At 34.3% G+C, this 17632-nt stretch overlaps 1 protein-coding gene across 1 annotated transcript; it reads left to right on the top strand.

Moving 5' to 3' along the window:
• Window positions 1-6392: 6392 nt before the first annotated feature.
• LOC101399188 (olfactory receptor 8B3-like) lies at window positions 6393-7334 on the top strand. The gene has a single exon (XM_004443620.2). The coding sequence runs from the start codon at window positions 6402-6404 to the stop codon at window positions 7332-7334; it is 933 nt and encodes a 310-aa protein (XP_004443677.1). The 5' UTR covers window positions 6393-6401.
• Window positions 7335-17632: the final 10298 nt, after the last annotated feature.

The following is a 17632-nucleotide window of genomic DNA, read 5'->3' as shown; positions in this document are numbered from 1 at the left end:
CTCTTCATCATAACTTCTGTTTGAAGCCTTATAGTCAAACTTTCTTTGAAATAGGAAACTTCGGTTGTTATAAGGATGCCCATAAAGAGAGCCTAGTGTCTCTTTTTTAAATATCACAAGCACTTGTTGGGTTCAGTTGGGGGATTTCTAACCTCAATTCATGTAATTAATAATTTTCTCTTTACCTTGGGTCCTTTTCCAAAATGCTGCCTCACAAATTTCCCAGTTTTTTTTTTTTTTTTACCAATTTTTTCAGTGTACCAGTTTCAAAATCATATGTGATATTCTGGGAAGATCTTAAACATAGATCTTAGACATGAATCTTAGATCATAGGCATAGAGAGTGAAAAAAAGCTTCAAAATGAAACCTAAAATTAAAATTTCAGTAGGCATGATCTTTGAGTGCCTGTTATAAACTGAATGTTTGTGTCACCAATCGAAGTCGTATGTCGAAACCTAATCCTCCAAGTATTAGGAAGTAAGAACTCTAAAAGTTGATTCGGGCATGATGATGCAACCCTCATTAGTAGGATCAATGTCCTTATCAGATAGGACCCTTTTCTCTTGGGCCATGTAAGGACATAGCAAGAAGATGGCAGTCTATTAGCCAGCAAGCAAGAGCTCACCAGACACTGAATCTGCCAGTGCCTTGATCTTGGAATTCCCAGGATCCAGAACTATGAGAAATAAATTTCTCTTATGTATAAGCTAACCAGCCTATAGGTTTTGTTATACCAGGCCAAATGGGATAATGCAACGCCTAAGTGGTCTTTTTCATCTTTACCTCTTTAGAGTTGCCACGTGAGAAAAAAAAATCCCATAATTATGGTAGCACAAGTCATTGTTTTGTGTTTGGAGGCACTTCTTATTTTGAGCAGTTTGACAAAATTCAGAGTCTGATGCTTTTCAGTACTAAAGGAACCACCTCTATATAAGTAAAGAATGATGCCCTTCTCCCTCACTACATATAAATGTATGTGTAAATATATGCTTATGTATTCTTCAGATGAATAAGAATTTAGAATTCATCAGGGATATTGACCTATAATTTTCTTTTCTTGTAGTGTCTTTATCAGGCTTTGGTAACAGGGTAATGCTGGCCTCTTAAATGGATTTGGAATTCTGTTCTTTAAGTTTATGGAAGAAATGAGAAGGGTTTGTGTTAATTCTTTAAGTGTTTGGTAGAATTTATGCTTGAAGCCATCGGGTCCTAGGATTTTCTTTGTTGGGGGGTTTTTGATTGTTGATTCAATCACATTGCCAGCTAGTTTTGTTCAGAAAATTTTTGTTCATGATTCATTTTTGGTAGATTGTATCTTTGTAGGAATTTATTTATTTCTTCTAGATTATCTACTTTTTTGTGTATCAATGTTCATATAATTTTATAATCCTTTTTATTTCTGTGGCATCAGTTGTATTGTGTTCTCTTCCATTTCTGATTTTAGTTATTTGATTTTTCTCTTTATTTCTCATTTAGTCTTGCTAAGGCCTTGTCAATTTTGTTTATCTTTTAAAAAACTCAGTTTCTTTGATTTTACTATTATTTTCTATTCTCTATTTGATGCATTTCTGCTCTAATCATTTTATTTCCTTCCTTCTGCTTATTTTGGGATTTAGCTGTTCATCTAGTTCCTTGAGGTGTAAAGGTAAGTTGTTTGAGTCTTTCTTCCTTTGTCATGTAGATGTTTATCATAATACTGTTTCCTCTTAATATTGCTTTTGCTGCGTCCCATAGCTATTGTTATGTTGTATTTTCTATTTCATTTGTCACAGATATTTTCTAATTTCCCTTTTGACTTATCTTTAACACAGTGGTTTTCAAAAGTGTGCGGTTTAATTTCCACATATTTGTGAATTTTCCTGTTTTCTTACTACTGTTGATTTCTAGTCTCCTTCAGTTGTGGTCAGAGAAGATGCTTTGTAAGAGTTCTATCTTCATAAATTTAAGACTTGTTTTATGACCTAAAATGTGATCTATCCTGGAGAATGTGTGCTTAAGATAAAGCACTTTCTGATGCTGTTGGATGGAATTTTCTGTATATGTCTATTAGGTCCATTTAGTGTATAGTATTGTTCAAGTCCAATCTTAGTTGGTATCATGTTTAGTTCATCTGTTCATTATTGAAAGTTCTGTCAATGTTTGCTTTTCATATTCAGGTACTGTGAATCTGAGTGCATATACATTTATAATTTTCATATCTTACTGTAGAATTGATCTTATTTTTATAATTATATAATGTCCTTTTTTGTCTCATAACATTTTTTGTCTGAAGTATATTTTGTCTAATATAAGTATAGTTATGGCTGCTCTTTTTTTGTTGCTATTGCATGAATTTTTTTTTCATCTTTTTTTTTTTTGTGAAGAATCTCAGCCCTGAGCTAACATCCATGACAATCCTCCTCTTGTGTTTTTGCTGAGGAAGACCAGCTCTGAGCTAACATCTATTTCCAATCCTCCTCCTTTTTTTCTCTTTTTCTCCCCAAAGCCCTGTAGATAGTTGTATGTTGTAGTTGCTTATCCTTCTAGTTGCTGTATGTGGGACGCCGCCTCAGCATGGCCAGACAAGCAGTGTGTCAGTGTGTGCCTGGGATCTGAACCCGGCCCTTCAGCAGCAGAGTGCGTGCACTCAACCGCCAAGCCACAGGGCCGGCCCCACTGTCCTTTTACTTACCGTGCATGTGTGTTCCTAAGTCAAAAGTGAGTTTTTCATAGCCAGCATATATTTGTCTTGTTTTTTCATCTATTTACCCACTCTCTGTCTTTCGATGGGAAAGTTTAAGCTATTTCCATTTAAAGTAATTATTGATCAGAAAGGATTTAGTATTGAATATTTTGTTAATTGTTTCATCTTTTTCTTATAGTTTTTGCCACTCGTTTGCTCTTTTGATGTCTTCCTTTGTGCTTTGTTGAATTTTTCTATTGATACACTTTGATTATTTTCTCTCTTTCTTTTGTATACTTTCTATAGTTTTTTTGGTTACCATGGGGCTTATATAAAATTTGTATAGTTATAACAGTCTATATTAAGTTGATAAGAGCTTAACTTCAATCACTTACAAAAATGCTATGCTTTTACCCCCCTTCACACCTTATGTTATTAATGCAACAACTTACATGTATTACACCCAGTTATTCATGTTTAAACTTATCACACACTCTCACATATTTTCCTACCTGCTCATATACTCAAATACATTTATAGGGCTCTATCTTTGCTTTTAAGAAATATTCTTGACCTCTTTCTCTTTCTATTAAAAATATCTTATTGAATACATATATGTATCATATATCCATTAATTTATTTTTAATTTATATTTATTTTTAATACCTTTATCTCTTAACTTTTACATCAGAAATGAAAGAAATTTACCCAACACTTTTACAATTACACAATGTTCTGTGTTTTTCTATGTTTTTATATTTATCAATTCATTTTAGATTTTCTTAAGCCAAGGTGTTGTTGCTTAGTTTCTTTTTTTTCAATTCAAAGAACTCTTGTAAACACTTCTGGTAAGATAGTTCTAATGGTGATGAATTCCTTCAGCTCTTCTTTGTCTGAGAAAGTTTTAATCTTTCCTTCTTTTTTGAAGGACAGTTTTGCTGGTCATGGTATTCTTGGTTGACCACTTTTTTCTTTCAACAATTTGAATATATTACCCCACTCCCTCTGGCCTGCAAGATTTCAGCTAAAAATCCACTGAAATTCTTATGGGGTTTCATTGTGCATGATAAGTTGCATTTCTCTTCATCCTTTCAAAATTCTCTTTGTCTTTGATTTTTGATAATTTGCTTATAATGTGTCTTGGTGTGAATTTTTTTGGAGTCATTTATTTGGGCTCTTTTTTGTTTCCTTTGTTTCTGGATGCCCATTTTCTTCCACAGATTGGGGGATTTTTCAGTGATTTTTCTTTCAGAAATCTTTTAGTAATTTCTCATACTCTTCTCCTTCTTGGATCCCATTAATGCATATATTAGCCCATCTGAGACAGTGTAAAAAGTCCCTTAGACTTTCTTCACTAGTTTTCATTATTTTTTCATTTTGCTCCTCTAAGTGAATAATTTCAAATGACATTTTTTTAAATTATATAACGCTTTCTTTTGTTTGATTTAGTCTGCTGTTGTAACCCTCTAGTGAACTTTTCAGTTTAGTTATTGTATTCTTCAGCTCCATGATTTCTGTTTGGTACTCTTTAAAGTTTTCTGCCTCTTTGTTGAAACTCTCACTTTGTACATATATTGTTCTCTGACTATAGTGAGGATCTTTGCAATGCTTATTTTGAATTCTCTGTCAGGCAAATTATGTATCTCCATTTCATCAGAGTAAGGGTGTGTAGATTTATCTTGTTACTTTTTGGAAAATATTTTGATGTGTCTTCATTTACTTTGACTCTCTGTGCTTGTGTATGCACGTTAGACAAAATAGCTACCTGTAGTAATCTTCATAGACTGGCTTTGTAGTGAGAAGTCTCACACCAATGAGACATGGGAGCCTCTCAGTCTCTGTGTTAGTCCAATCCACTTTCTTTGTTCTTAGTGGTTCCAGGCATCTGGAGTATGTTGGGTCATGCCAGCACTCTAAAACAAGCAAAACTGAAGCCAATTCCTCAGGCATCCACCAGATAATTTGGGTCATTGGGTGCACAGCACAACTTTTTCCCTCACCAGGGAGAAGCTGGAGGAAAAGGGTTTCTACTGCTAGTTTTGTGCTGAGCCAGAGGGAGAGGCTATGGTAAGTTCTAGCCAAGACTGTTATCTGTGTTCTCTCTCACCTCAGGCAACTAAACTGTGCCATGTCCTGTGTCCCCTCACTTTTCTGAAACAGGTTATTCAGAAGCCAGTCTTCTGGAATGCCCCAAGAAAAGTCAGTGCGTTAGATGCATGGTGCACCAATTTCCTTCCCAGAAAGAAGCTAGGCACTGAGTTTCTTTCTCTAATCACAAGGTTTCTTGCAAGCATAGGTATCAGACAAGAAGATATCTTGAATTTCCCTAATAGCTTCAATATGAGTGGTTTCTTGCTTGAACTGGGTTCAGGACCCTCTTAACTACTATCTGGATTTCTTACAAAATCAGTCTGTACATGAAATGATTTGGAATCAGTGTGTTCATGGAGGTAGGAGAGTCTAGGTTTCCTCTTCTGGCGTGTTGCTGAAAGGGAAATGGGAGTTTATTTTTGGCTCTTCCTTGGGGGATGTACAATCCCTACAGTGAATAGAAAACTTGAGTAAAATTTTGGGTCCCTAGGGAACTAAAGACTGATTATGGTCCTGGTGTAAATACATTCCTCTTAGTTCCCTTTTACACCTAGAAACTTGTCCCCAGGGAAGAGCACAGTGACTCATCTGCCTTGTTTATAACTGAGTGATGATATCATTACACTCACTTTAAATCTTCTGTGACTTACTAAGTGTCACAAATAATAATAATAAAGACTATTTATTTTTCTCTGCTGCTTGAGAGGACTGAAAGTCATAATCAGGGACTATGATCTATAGCTCTCAAAGATTTCCAAGGCATATCAAAAATTAAGTGTGGATGCATCCTCTTAGAATCAAAGGAATCAAAGCCTCAGAGACTCAAATTGTCCTTCTAGGACCACAGGGCTAATACTAATGATAAGGAAGCACTGAGGTTTTCTGGCTTAAGGAGGGTAAGTTTCTGAATTCAGCTTATATTAATATCCTCCCTCTTTGAGATGGAATACTGAAGATCTAAGATATGCCACTTTCCAAATTTTGCAGCCCTGAGACTCAAGTAAAACTGGCAGAAAAATTTGTTAGAAAAGAGGAGCAGGAAATGTTCATAGACATTAAGGGGCTCAGAGGGTGCAGTTTCTCAGCCAGTAGGTTTCATCTCCATGGATGGAACTATCACTCATATACATTTATGGCTCTTACTCCGCGACATGGGGCAGTAATCTCTCATAAAATCTAGTCCCTTAATTTTGGATTAGAAACAATGTTCTTCGTTCCCACCCCACCAAGTCTAATCTGCATCTGAGGTAGCTAGGGTCTCAGTCTCTAATTCTACTAGTGAGAGGAGGGGTCAAGTGAATGAATAAAAGTTGAGATGAGAGAAAAATTATTCTGTCCAGATCCATCCTTCTTCTCCCTTATCCTATGGTTCTTCCAACAGTTACATTTCCATACGGCAGCAGTTCCCTTCACTCTGTAGGGTAAGTTTTGATATTCTTTTCTACTTAGTTTATAAAGACTTTATAAGGAAAAGTCCGTGTCCCTCAGTTTCATGATAAGGGTAAAGCAATTCTATGGGTGCAGGTTGTGCTAGTATCAGATATTCCCAGGGTATACACCACACTTGTGAGAGGAGACATTGTGGAAAAGCTGTTTTTCCTCTATGTCACTTTTTTCTTCTGTGGTAACAGATCCCATTAGAGAAGAATGGCTCCTGCAAACGGTTCCTTCGTGACTCAATTCATTTTGGTGGGATTAACAGACAGACCAGATCTCCAACTCCCAATGTTCTTCCTGTTTCTACTTATGTATATCGTCACCGTGTTGGGAAATATGGGTTTGATAACTCTAATTGGGCTAAATTCACACCTACACACCCCCATGTACTTTTTCCTCTTTAATTTATCCTTCATAGATGTATGTTATTCTTCTGTATTTACACCCAAAATGTTGATTAACTTCATATCAAAGAAGAATATTATCTCCTACATAGGATGCATGACCCAGCTTTACTTTTTCTGTTTTTTCATCATTTCTGAATGCTATGTGCTCACATCAATGGCCTATGATCGCTATGTGGCCATCTGTAAACCACTTTTGTATAATGTTGCCATGTCCCATAAAGTGTGTTCCAGTCTTATGCTTGGTTCATACTTGATGGCATTTTCTGGTGCCATGGCCCACACAGGATGCATGCTGAGACTGACCTTCTGTGATGCAAACATCATCAACCATTATTTGTGTGACATTCTCCCTCTGCTTCAGCTCTCCTGCACGAGCACTTACATCAATGAGCTGGAAGCTTTCATTGTGGTGGGCATCAACATCATTGTGCCTAGTGTCACTATCTTTGTCTCTTATGGTTTTATCCTCTCCAGCATCCTCCATATCAGCTCCACAGAAGGAAGGTCCAAAGCCTTCAGTACCTGCAGTTCCCACATAATTGCTGTTTCTCTCTTCTTTGGATCAGCTGCATTTATGTATCTCAAACCATCTTCTGCAGTGTCTATGGATGTAGGAAAAATCTCTTCTGTCTTCTACACCAATACAGTTCCCTTGATGAACCCGTTAATTTATAGTTTGAGGAACAAAGATGTTAAAATTGCTCTGAGAAGAACTCTCGGCGTGAGAAAGTTTTGATCAGAAACATTATCTGTCTATGCATGTAGTTACAGGACAGGGAGTTTCTGTGAGTTTAATTAAAACACTTTTGTGGAAGTCTTCTTATCCTTTTTTTTTTCTTAACATGGTGAAGGAAATTTGAGTCCTCTCTCAATAATTTATTTCCAGTCTTTGTTTCTAAGTCTTCTTTTTTCCTTCAACAATTGCATGATATCTTCTCAGCCTTTTTCCTGTTTAGTAACAACATTGAGTAGGAAATATATTATCTCTGTATCTTTATTGTCATTTTGATTTTTTTTTTTCCCACTAGGAAAAGGTGAATGGTCTCCAAATGACCAGATTAGTTAACACCAGAGTGACATTGTATTATTAGGCATGTTTCTTATTTGCCACTTGCTATTAGAAGCATGAATCAGACACTCTGTTTCTACTTTCCATTCTCTGATTGGCAAGAAAATGTCCTTTAAATGTCAGAGATGGAAGATTTGCAAAGACTATCAATTAGAATCCATCTTGCACCTGTAAACATTTTGCATCAAGTTTCTTTTGGTAAAGAGTTTTCTCTTTTACCTTTATATATCAAACTGGCACATAACAGATTGTAAAAATATATGTTTTGCATAGATGGAAATGTGAATGTCAGAGTCGTTAATGATTTACATAAAATCACACACCTTCAAAAGAAAAAGTCTACTAAACTCTTAACCTTCTGATTTCAAGTCTATTGCTCTTAAGTATACTTTGCATCCTCTTCATTCCATTATTTCTATTTCAGTAGGCATGAATTATCAGAAAAGATTTCTAATTTCATAGTTGGTTGTATTTTGTTTCAGGATAATATATGAATTTCTCTCAGGCTAGGTATTACTTTTTTTTGGTTTTTGTTTAGTAAGACAGTTTGATGGTTCTTTCTGTTGGAAAAAGGAGACCTTTTAGGCTAGTATAACGGTGAGATGATTGGCTCAGACAGGGAGGTTACTTTTTCTGCAAAATGAAGAGAAAACTGAATTTGGAATGGTTTGAAAGTGTTTGTACCTCATAGAACAAGGAATGGGAGATAAGGAGCCCACAAACATGTCCTTAAATCAGGACTCCACAAGACATATGGTCAATAAAAATGATGTCTCTCTGTGGGGAGTGGTCTTGAGGATTAGGAACTGCATTTCATTCTGAAATTGCATCCTGTTCTGTAGAGTACTGTAAATATATTTAATTGTTCATAAATCTTCAATAAAGCTGTATGCACAAAGCCCATACATTAGTAGTGCTTTGGAAATGAAGGTGAAAAAGCTGTGGCCTCATTTGGGGAACCAGGTAGAGAGACAGCAGCAGTTACAGGAGATAAAATAGTGAGGGGTAATTGAAACTCAAATTAGGAAAAAGGAATATGAAAGTAAAAGTTTGGATAATGAAAGCTCCTACCCTTGACTCTCTCCTTTCTGGAAGGCCCTAGAAATATTATGAGGATCACAAAATTTCTCTGGATGGATTGAGTGATTAAGTTCTTTGATATTGAAAAAAGTTAAACCAACAGGGCTGGGAGACCTGGGAACAACGAAATCACTCCTCTTTGTGTTGGCTTCCATATGTTACCTGCAAATGGATTTTTAGGTACAAAATCTTCTAACTGCAGCTGGGAGAGCAATGACAACTTGAAAGAAATATTTGATGAATAAATCAAATTTTGACATGTCTTTACTGGAATGATGTTGGGTTTTTTTTTTTTTTTGATAAAAAGTAAAATAGAAAAATGATACTCTAAAAATCCTCAATATGGTGTATCAGCGACAATGTAAATATTTTCCAAGATAGCTTTAATAATATTTATTATTTAATAATTTCCTAATCTCTACTCATTATTTAGGTATTTTATAATTTAGCATAGCTGGGTTTTGGCTTGTTGGTTTGTTTTTTAGGTGTTTGGCATTACTAAATCCTTGACTTATGGTTTTAAATGACCACTCATATTCCATTCCCTAACCTCAATATCAACATGCTTCTGTTTAATTTTACAAATTTTATTTATATATACATATAATAGTTGATCTTGGTTGCACATTTTTCTTTGTTTTGTTTTTTTTACTTACTGTTCCTTCTGATAAACTTGTTTTTCTTATGGGAAGAAATGTGTGTCTAAACAAGTAAATATATCTGCGCCATTTGGAAACCTTTGTAGACATTGTAAAGGTACAATTTGTTTTGTATTTTATCATGATTTGAGGTTTCCCAAGAATGGGTTAAACTTGACCACTAGTTTTTCATATCATGAGCCTAAAAATTCAAATGAAATCTACTCATTTTCAGAAAAGATAAACTGTTTTTAAAATTATTTTTTATCTTGGACTAATTTGAATAAAGTAATAAAAATAGTTTAAATATAGTTATAATACTTAAGGGTTGTAATGTTTTAAAAGAGGCAACTTAGCTTAGAGTTTAGCAGGTTAAGAATTTTTTAGTTAGCTGTAAGTACTATGTATCTATCTATTTGGACTTCTTTCAAAAAGAGGAAATCAAGCCAGGGTATTTTACGTGCACAACATACCTAACCTTATTAGGTTTTGTTCTGTTGTGTTATATGAATGGCACTGATAAGTTTTGAGGGAAGGTATGATTCTATTAAAATTGTCACAGCTGAGAGTCAACCAGGTAAGCCACGGGATTCCCTGTGCCTGTGCACTAGGACTGAGCTCTTTCTAGGTCAGCACGAAAGCTTTGAGTTTCTAGGCTTAATAGAAAATGGTCCTTCTAGTTAAGGCACAGAAAGAAAGTTCCCTGATTATATCCCAAATTTGTTTAATGTAAACTTTCTCTGAACAAGCTGCCGTTGTTGCTCAGGATCAGGTTTGGAATGAGTATGGTCAGAGTGCCCTGTGGTTAAGAGCTGAGGACAACAAGAAGTTAAAAGAGTTTTGGTTCTATATTTCTTCAATTCCTAATTCCCCTATAATAATGGCCATATATGAAAAAGCCACAGCCAACATTATACTCAATAGTGAAAAACTGAAAGGTACTCCTCTAGGAACAGGAACAATTCAAAGATGCCCGCTCTGCCACTATTCTTCAACATAGTATTGGGAGTCCTTGAAAGATCACTTAGGCAAGAGAAAGAAATAACAGGGATCTAATTTGGAGAGGAAGAAATAAAACTGTCACTTTTGGGGGATGACATGATCCTACATATAGAAAATCCTAAATAATCCACAAAAAAACGATTAGAGGCAATTAACAAGTACAGTAAATTTGCAGGGTATAAAATCAACATACAAAAGTAAGTTGCATTTCTATACACTAACAATGAATTAGCAGAAAAAGAAGTCAAGAACACAAACCCATTTACAATCACAACAAAAAGAATAACAGAACCAAGAATAAATTTAACCAAGGAGGTAAAAAAAAATCTATGTACTGAAAACTATAAGACGTTATTGAAAGAAATCCAAAAAAGACATAAAGAAATGGAAAGATATTCCATGCACATGGATTGGAAGAACAAACATAAGTTAAAATGTCAATATTACCTAAAGAAATCTACAGATTTGATGTAATCTAAATTAGAATCTCAATGACATTTTTCATGGAAATAGAACAAAAAATCCTGAAATTTACACAGAAAAAGAGAAAACCCCACATAGCCAAAGCAATCCTGAGAAAAAGAGCAAAGCTGGAGGTATCAAGCTCCCTGAATTTAAAATATACTACAAAACTATAGTAATGAAAACAGCATGGCACTGGCGGAAAAAGCAGACACATAGATCAGTGAAACAGAATTGAGAGCCCAGAAGTAAAACTACACATCTATGGACAGCTAATCTTCGCCAAAGGAGCCAAGAACAACCAATGGAGAAAGGAAAGTCTCTTCAACAAATGGTGTTGATAAGACTGGACAGCCACATGCAAAAGAATGAAAGTAGACCATTATTTACACCATATACAAAAACTAACACAAAATGGATTAAGAACTTGAATTTAAGACCTGAAACCATAAAACTCTTAGAAGAAAACCTAGGCAGTATTGTTCCTTGACATGAGGCAGTAGTATCTTTTTGAATACCATGTCTCCGCAGACAAGAGAAACAAACAAAGAAAACTAAGCCCATGGGACTATATCAATTAAAAAGCTGCTGCACAGCAAAGGAAACTACCAACAAAGTGAAAAAACAACCCATCAACTGGGATAAAATATTTAAAAATCATATACTTGATAAGGGGTTAATTTCTAGAATATATAAAGAACTCATATAACTCAACAACAAACAAATGAACAACCTGATCAAAATCTGGGCAGAGGAGTTAAACAGACATTTTTCCAAAGAAGATATACAGATGGCCAACAGGCACATGAAAAGATGTTCAACATCACTAATCGTTAGGAAATGTAAATCAAAACTACAATGAGATATCACCTCATGTCCATCAGTGTGGCTATAACCAACAAGATAAGAAATAACAAGTGTTGGAGAGGATATGGAGAAAAGGGAATCCTCATACACTGCTGGTAGGAATAAAAACTGGTTCAGCCACTAGGGAAAACAGTATAGAGATTTCTCAAAAAATTAAAAATAGAAATACCATATTATCCAGCTATTCCACTTCTGGGTATTTATCCAAAGAAAATGAAAACTCTAATTTGAAAAGATACATGCACCACTATGATCATTGCTATAATTATAATATTCACAATAGCCAAAACTTGGAAGCAACCCAAGTGCCCATCAAAGGATGAGTGGGTAAAGAAGATGTGGTGTATGCTTATACAATAGAATACTGCTAAGCCATAAAAAAGATGAAATTGTGCCATTTGTGACGGCAAGTTTGGACCTTGAGGGTATTTTGCTAAGCAAAATAAGTCAGAGAAAGATAAATACCGTATAATTTCACTCAAATGTGGAAGATAACAAACAAACACATAGATAAGGAGAACAGATTGGTGGTTACTAGAGGGGAAGTGGGTGGGGGAAGGCTGAAAGGGGTGAAGGAGAACATATGTATTCTGATGAACGGAAACTAGACTTTTGGTTGTGAGCACCTTGCAGTCTATACAGAATCCAGAAAATAATGATGTACACATGATAAACCCAAAGCTAGCAGAAAGAAGGAATCAATATAAAATAAATCAGAGATAAATGAAATAAAGCGTAAAGCCATATAGAAAATCAATAAATCCAAAAGTCAGGTCTCTGATAAAAATCAACAAAATTGACAAACTTTTGCTACATGAACTACGATAAAAAAGCTTAAATTACTAAAATCAGAAATGAAAGTGGGGACATAGTGAATCATTTTACAGAAATAAAAAGGATGATAAAAGAGTACTATAAACAATTGTATGCCAAAAAATCGGAATACCTAGATGAAATCAAAAAATTACTAGAAACACAAAAAGTACCAAGATTAAATCATGAAGAAATAGAAAATCCAACTAAACCTATAACTAGCAAGGAGATTGAACCATCAATTTAAAATCTCCCAACAAAGAAAAGTCCCGTGTCTGTTGGCATCACTGGTCAATTTTACCAAACATTTAAAGAAGAACTAACACCCATCCTTCTCAAAAACTTTTCCAAAAAGTTGAAGAGAAGGAAAACACTTGCTAATTGATTCTTCAAGGCCAGTATTATCCTGATGCCAAGAAATACTCTTGTATACATTGCAAAATGGTCACCAAAATAAGTCCAGTTATCATCTGTCATCTTACAAAGTTAATACAATATTATCAACTATGTTCCTGTGCTGTACATTACATCCCCATGATTTATTTATTTTACTACTGAAAGTTTGTACTTCTTAATACCCTTCACCTATTTCACCTACCCCCAAAGCCCTTTCTTATCCAAAACCACCAATCCTAGTTTTGTTTTGTTTGTATGTTTTATTTTTAGATTGTACATACAAGTGATGTATGCATTATTTGTCTTCTCTGTCTGTTTTATTTCACTTAGCATAATACCTTCAAGATCGATCCTGATTGTCACAAATGGCAAGATTTCATTCTTTTTTATGATAGAGTAGCATTCCATTATAGATATAGATATAGATATAGATATAGATATAGATATAGATATAGATATCACATCTTCTTTATCCATTCATCCATCAGTGGTCACTTAGTTTGTTTCCAAATCTTGGCTATTACAAATAATGCTACAGTGAACATAGACGTACATATATATTTTCAAATTAGTGTTTTTGTTTTCTTTGGATACATACCTAGTAGTGGAATTGCTGAATCATATGGTACCTCTATTTTTAATTTCTTGAGGAACCTTCATACTATTTTACATAGTGGCTGCACCAATTTACATTCCCACCACCAGTGCATGAGAGTTCCCTTTTCTCCATATCCTTGCTAACACTGGTTATTTCTGTCTTTTTGATAATAGCCATTCTGAAATGTGAGAGGTGAGATCTCATTGTGGTTTTGTTTTGTATTTCCCTGACGATTAGTGATGTTGAGCATCTTTTCATGTGCCTGTTGGCTATCCGTATTTCTTCTTTGGAAAAACATCTATTTAGATCCTCTGCTCATTTGTTAATCAGACTGTTTAGTTTTTTGTTATTGAATTATGTAAGTTCTTTATGTATTTTGGATATTAACCCCTTATCAAATTTACAAATATTTTCTCCCATTCACTAGTTTGTCTTTTTGTTTGTTGATGGTTTCTTTCAGTGTGAAGAAGCTTTTTGTTCAATGCAATTTCATTTATTTTTGCTTTTGTTTCCTTTGCCTTTGGAGTCAGATTCAAAAAAACATTGCTAAGACTGATGTCAAGGAACTTACCGCCTGTGTTTTCATCCATGAATTTTATGGTTGTAGGTCTTACATTCGTCTTTAATCCATTTTGAGTTAATTTCTGTGTATGGTGTAAGATAGTGGTCCAGTTTTATTCTTTTGCATGTAGCCGTCCAGTTTTCTCAACTCCAACACCATTTATCAAAGAAACTATCTTTTCCCCACTGTATATTCTTGCCTCCTTTGTCATAATTAATTGACCATATATGCGTGCATTTATTTCTGAGCCCTGTATTTTGTTTCGTCTATGTGTCTCTTTTTATGCCAATACCATATTATTCTGATTACTATAGCTTTTTAGTATACTTTAAAATTTGGAAACATGATACTTCTGAATTTGTTCTTCATCCTCAAGATTATTTGGGCTATTTGGGCTCTTTTGTGGTTCCATACAAATTTCGGAATTATTTGTTCTAGGTCTGTGAAAAATGCTATTGGAATTTTGATAGTGATTGCATTGAATCTGTAGATTGCCTTGGGTAGTATGGACAATTTAGCAATGTTAATTCTCCCAATCCATGAACATGAAATACCTTTCAATTTATTTATGTCTTTAATTTCTTTCAAAAATATCATATAGTTTTCTGTGTATAGGTCTTTTACATCCTTGATAAATTTATTCCTAGGTATTTCATTGTTTTTTTTTTTTTTTGGTGAGGAAGATCGATCCTGCGCTAACATCTGCCAATCCTCCTCTTTGTGCTGAGGAAGACTGGCCCTGGGCTAACATCCTAACATCCATGTCTATATTCCTCCACTCTATATGGGATGCCGCCACAGCATGGCTTGACAAGCGGTGCGTCAATGCGTGCCCGGGATCGGAACCCGCGAACCCTGGGCTGCCGCAGGAGAGCGCGTGCACTTAACCAGGCCGGCCCCTATTTCATTCTTTTTGATGACATTGTAAATCGATTTGTTTTCTTGATTTCTCTTTCTGATAGTTTGTAATTAGTGTATAGAAACACAATGGATTTTTGTACATTAATTTCGTATCCTGCAACTTTACTGAATTCATTTATTAGTTCTAACAGTTTTTTGGTGGAGGCTTTAGGGTTTTCTATATATAGTATCATGTCACCTGCAAATAGTGACAGTTTTCCTTCTTCTTTTCCAATTTGTATGTGTTTTATTTCTTTTTCTTGCTTAATTTCTCTGAATAAGTCTTCCAATAATATGTTGAATAAAACTCGATACAGTGGACATCCTTTTCTTGTTCCTGATCTTAGAGGAAAAGCTTTCAGATTTTCACTGTTTAGTATGATATTAACTGTGGGTTTTTCTATGTGGTCTTTATTATGTTAAGGTATATTCCCTCTATATCCACTTTGTTGAGATTTTTTTTTATCATAAATAGATGTTGAATTTTGTCAAATACTTTTTCTTCATCTATTTAAAGAATTGTATAATTTTTTATTTCATTTTGTTAACATGGTATATCACATTCATTGATTTGTGGATATTGAAGCATCCTTGTATCCCTGGAATAAATAACACTTGATCATGATGTACCATCCTTTCAATATATCATTGTATTTGGTTTGCTAATATTTTGTTGAAGATTTTACATCTATGTTCATCAGGGGTATTGGTTTATAGTTTTCCTTTTTTGTGGTGTCCTTGTCTATTTTCAGTATCAGGATATTTCTGATCTTATAAAATAAGTTTGGAAGTCTTCCCTCCTCTTCAATTTTTTTGAAGAATTTGAGAAGAATATGTTTTAAAACTTCCTTGAACTTTTAGTACAATTCACCAATGAAATTGTCTGGTCCTGGACTTACGTTTGTTAGGAAGATTTGATTACTGATTCATCTCTTTCAAGGTAATCAGTTTACTCAGATTTTCTATTTCATGGTTCAGTCTTGGAAGATTGTAAATTTTAGGAATTTATCCATTTCTTCTAGATTGTCCTATTTGTTGTTTACAGTAGTCTCTTATGATCTTTGTATTTCTGTGGTATCAGTTGTAATTTCTCCTCTTTCATTTCTGATTTTTTTAACTCTCTTTTTATCTTTTTGAGCATAGCTAAAGGTTTGTCAATTTTCTCTATCTGTTCAAAGAATGCCTCTCAGTTTCATTGATCTTTTCTATTGCTTTTTAGTCTCTATTTTATTTACTTCCAATCTGATCTTTATTATTCTCATTCTTCTACTAACTCTGGGCTTCATTTGTTCTTTTTCTCGTTCCTTTAGGTGTAAAGTTAAATTGTTTATTCAAGATTTCTGTTGTTTCTTGAGGTAGGCCTGTATTATTATGAACTTCCCTCTTAGAACCACTTTTGCTGCATTCCGTAGATTTTGGTAGGTCGTATTTCTGTTTCATTTGTCTCTAGGTATTTTTTAATGTCTCATTGATTTCTTCTATGACCTATTAGCTGTGTAGTAACTAATTAACAACAGTAAAATGTTGTTTAATCTCTACGTGTTTGTAGTTTTTCCAGTTTTCTTCTTGTAGTTCATTTCTTGTTTCATACTATTGTGGTTGGAAAAGATGCTTGATATGATTTCAATCTCCTTGAATTTATTGAGACTTATTTTGTGGCCTAACGTGATTTATTCTGGAATGTTCCATGTGCACTTGAGAACAATCACTGCTTTGTGATGGTATGTTCTGTATATATCTATTAATTTCATCTGATCTAATGTGTCTTTTAACGCCAATGTTTCTTTATTGATTTTCTCTCTGGATGATCTATCCATTGATGTAAGTGGTGTTTTAAAGTCCCCTACTATTACTGCATTGCTGTCAATTTCTCCCTTTAGGTCTCTTAATATTTGCTTTATATATTTTGGGGCTTCTATGTTGAGTGCATATATATTTATAAATGTTATATCTTCTTGCTGGATTGACTTCTTATCATTATATAGTGCCCCTCTTTGTCTTTTATTACAGTATTTGTTTTAAAGTCTTTTTGTCTGACATGAGTATAGCTATACTAGTTGTCTTTTCATTCCCATTTTCATGGTATACTTTTTTAATCCCTTCACTTTCAGACTGTGTGTGTTCTTACTTCTGAAGTGAGTCTCTTGTAGGCAGTATATAGATGTGTCTTGGTTTTTATCCATTCAGCTGCACTATATCTTTTGATTGGAGAATTTAGTTCAGTTAAATTTAAAGTAAATATTGATAAGTTTGTTCTTGTTGACATTTTGTTAATTTTTTATGGCTGTTTTTGTAGTTCCTCTCTGTTCCTTTCTTATTTTCTTTCTTTCTTCCCTTGTGGTTTGATGACTTTCTTCAGTATTATGTTTAGATTTCTTTCTCATTTTCTTTTGTGTATTTACTACAAGCTTTTTCTTTGTGGAGAAATAGAGATTCACATATATTATCCTATGTATATGATAGTCTTTTAATTTGATAGGAAATTAAATTTGAACACAATCCCAAACTCCAAATTTTTAGCCCCCCCACCACATTTTATGTTTTTGATGTCACTTTTCACACCTTTTTATTTTATGTATCCCCCAACTAATTATTATAGTTTTAGCTATTTTTACCACTTTTGTTTTTTTAACCTTCTTAGTAGTGT

This window comes from Ceratotherium simum, chromosome 7, assembly GCF_057802395.1.
Source record: "Ceratotherium simum simum isolate JZ-2026a chromosome 7, ASM5780239v1, whole genome shotgun sequence".
Classification (NCBI taxonomy): domain Eukaryota; kingdom Metazoa; phylum Chordata; class Mammalia; order Perissodactyla; family Rhinocerotidae; genus Ceratotherium; species Ceratotherium simum.
The sequence above is the reverse complement of the archived record's forward strand: the minus strand, read 5'-3'. Positions and strand labels throughout refer to the sequence as shown.